This window comes from Pygoscelis adeliae, unplaced genomic scaffold (assembly GCF_000699105.1).
Source record: "Pygoscelis adeliae isolate BGI_AS28 unplaced genomic scaffold, ASM69910v1 Scaffold399, whole genome shotgun sequence".
Lineage (NCBI taxonomy): Eukaryota > Metazoa > Chordata > Aves > Sphenisciformes > Spheniscidae > Pygoscelis > Pygoscelis adeliae.
The window spans coordinates 1841665-1843596 of NW_008825609.1; the positions used below are offsets into that span (position 1 = coordinate 1841665).

At 64.2% G+C, this 1932-nt stretch overlaps 1 protein-coding gene across 1 annotated transcript in view; it reads right to left on the reverse strand.

Moving 5' to 3' along the window:
• SUN2 (Sad1 and UNC84 domain containing 2) overlaps window positions 1-1932 on the reverse strand; it is a 13309-nt gene that overhangs the window by 7230 nt on the left and 4147 nt on the right. Inside the window, exons 2-7 of the mRNA XM_009332677.1 lie at window positions 1671-1805; window positions 1404-1499; window positions 1119-1212; window positions 829-899; window positions 451-575; window positions 4-72 (exon numbers count right to left, since the gene is read on the reverse strand). Of these exons, the coding sequence (XP_009330952.1) occupies window positions 4-72; window positions 451-575; window positions 829-899; window positions 1119-1212; window positions 1404-1499; window positions 1671-1805 (590 nt within the window). The remainder of the gene's footprint in view (window positions 1-3; window positions 73-450; window positions 576-828; window positions 900-1118; window positions 1213-1403; window positions 1500-1670; window positions 1806-1932) is intronic.

A 1932-nucleotide genomic window follows, 5' to 3' on the forward strand; every position in this document is an offset into this window, starting at 1 on the left:
GGCCTCCAGCGCCTCGAAGCGCTTCTCCAGGGCCTGGAAGCGAGCCAGGAGCCGGTGCTCCCCCCGCAGCCCCTGCAGCAGCAAAGGCAGGGCATGATGCAGCCCCCCCCAGGGAGATGCAGACCCCTGGGGGGCTGCTTGCTCCACAGGAACCCCTGTGAAAGGGGACCCAGGCCACCCAGTCCCCAGAGTCAGTGGCATCTTATTCATCTGCTGCTTCCCAGGAGAGGGCAGATGTTCCCCCTGCTCCATTCCTGGGACACCCTGAGAGTGAGATGGCCACAAGCTGGGAGAGCCATCTCCACCAGCATGGAGCCACCATCTGCTCCATCCTCCACCACTTCCCCATCCCCTGGAAGGGCTCCTTCAGCCGTGGACCACACTGTCCTGGCTCTCCCTGCAAGGCACCCACCCCACCCGGGCCACCGCCGCACCTTTGCCAAGGCTTACCTGGTCCAGCGTGGTCAGGTCCCCTGCCCCAGGTACTTCGGAGGAGGAAAGCTTTCCAGCTCCCCACCACGGGAAGGCGGGGAGGCTGCGTGTCGACAGCCCATACGGGTAGAAGTACCAAGCTCCTGGACATGCAGGGGGATGAGATGGTTAAAACACCAGGCCAGTAACGTGCCACAGCGGGGGACAGGGTGGACGTGCTCAGCCATGAGCATCGCCTGGGGTTACCAGGAGGTCCCAGCACAGGGGTGCAGATGCACCAGGGTACCAACAGCCACGAGCACTGAGCTTGGTGCCATCCCATCCCCCGGGTATGGCAGTGGGATGCTCTGCATTGCCCCAGATCTCAGGGCAACAGATCAAGCCAGGCCGACTCACCATAGGCGGCAGCAGCGAGGAGCAGGAGGAGCAGCAGCAGAAGCAGGGACCTCTTCAGCCGTGGGTAACGCCTGGAGCACGGAGAAGAAAGAGGCACCTGCAGGCTGCAGCCACCTTCCCCCACCGCAGCGCTCCTCTGGATGGGGGCCAGAGGGAAAGCAAAGCCCAGCCGGGCTTTGGCACAAGACACCCACCCCACGTGTGCTGGGCTCTGCGGGGCACCCCCTCTCCAGGGTCCTGCGGATTTTCCCCATGCCTCCCACATCCCGGTGTTCTGCCACCACGCTCACCTGGAAAAGGGGACGCCGCCCAGGTGGGGAGCCATGCCGGTGAGGCGGTGCCAGGCAGCTGCCAGCCCAGAGAACAGCCAGCCCACGAACCGAACTACCAGGAGAGAAACCAAGCCTCAGGCCGGGTCCCAGCAGAGATGTCCCTTCCGTCCCCGAGGATGCTCCCACAGAGAGCTAAAAACCCCCCACCCGATCAGGGAACAGCACACACAGCACGTGGGGAGAGGAGATGCTGGCAGGGAAGAAAGGTGCTGCCAGCAACCCCCCCACCGGCCCTCCACTCACCCGGGGAGGTGAGCACCTGCCAGAGGAAGGAGCCCACCCGGGAGGCTGCAGTCCTCAGCCCTGACCCAGAGCTACTCTGGCCTGAGTAAAAGTGACCTGGAAAGGAAGAAGCGAGGCAGTAAGTCACCAAACAGAGACTGCATCTCTGTGCGTCGCCCAGGGCAAAGGCTTTGCACAGGGGGTGGCACACAGGGGGGGCTGGCAGCACCCTGGGCACAGCCAGGCCCTGGACTGGTCCCCTTGTGGACGTCTCCCCAGCATCCCTACCGGCGTAGTCATCTTCTGAGGAGTACCCAGATGAAGAGGCATAGGTGTCGTACGTCTTGCTCTCCAGCAGCCCGTTGATCTTACTGGACTCTGTGTCCCCTGTGCCTCTTCTCCTCCTGGTGGAGAGCTCCCCACCTGCCCCCAAAACACAGTCCCCCTGAGAAACCAGCCACCACCATCCCCAAAGGGGGCAACCCGGTCAGCCAGCCTGGGGGGGCTGCCCCAACACCCCCCTGGTGCCCAGGGAGGTCCCCAGCTGCCA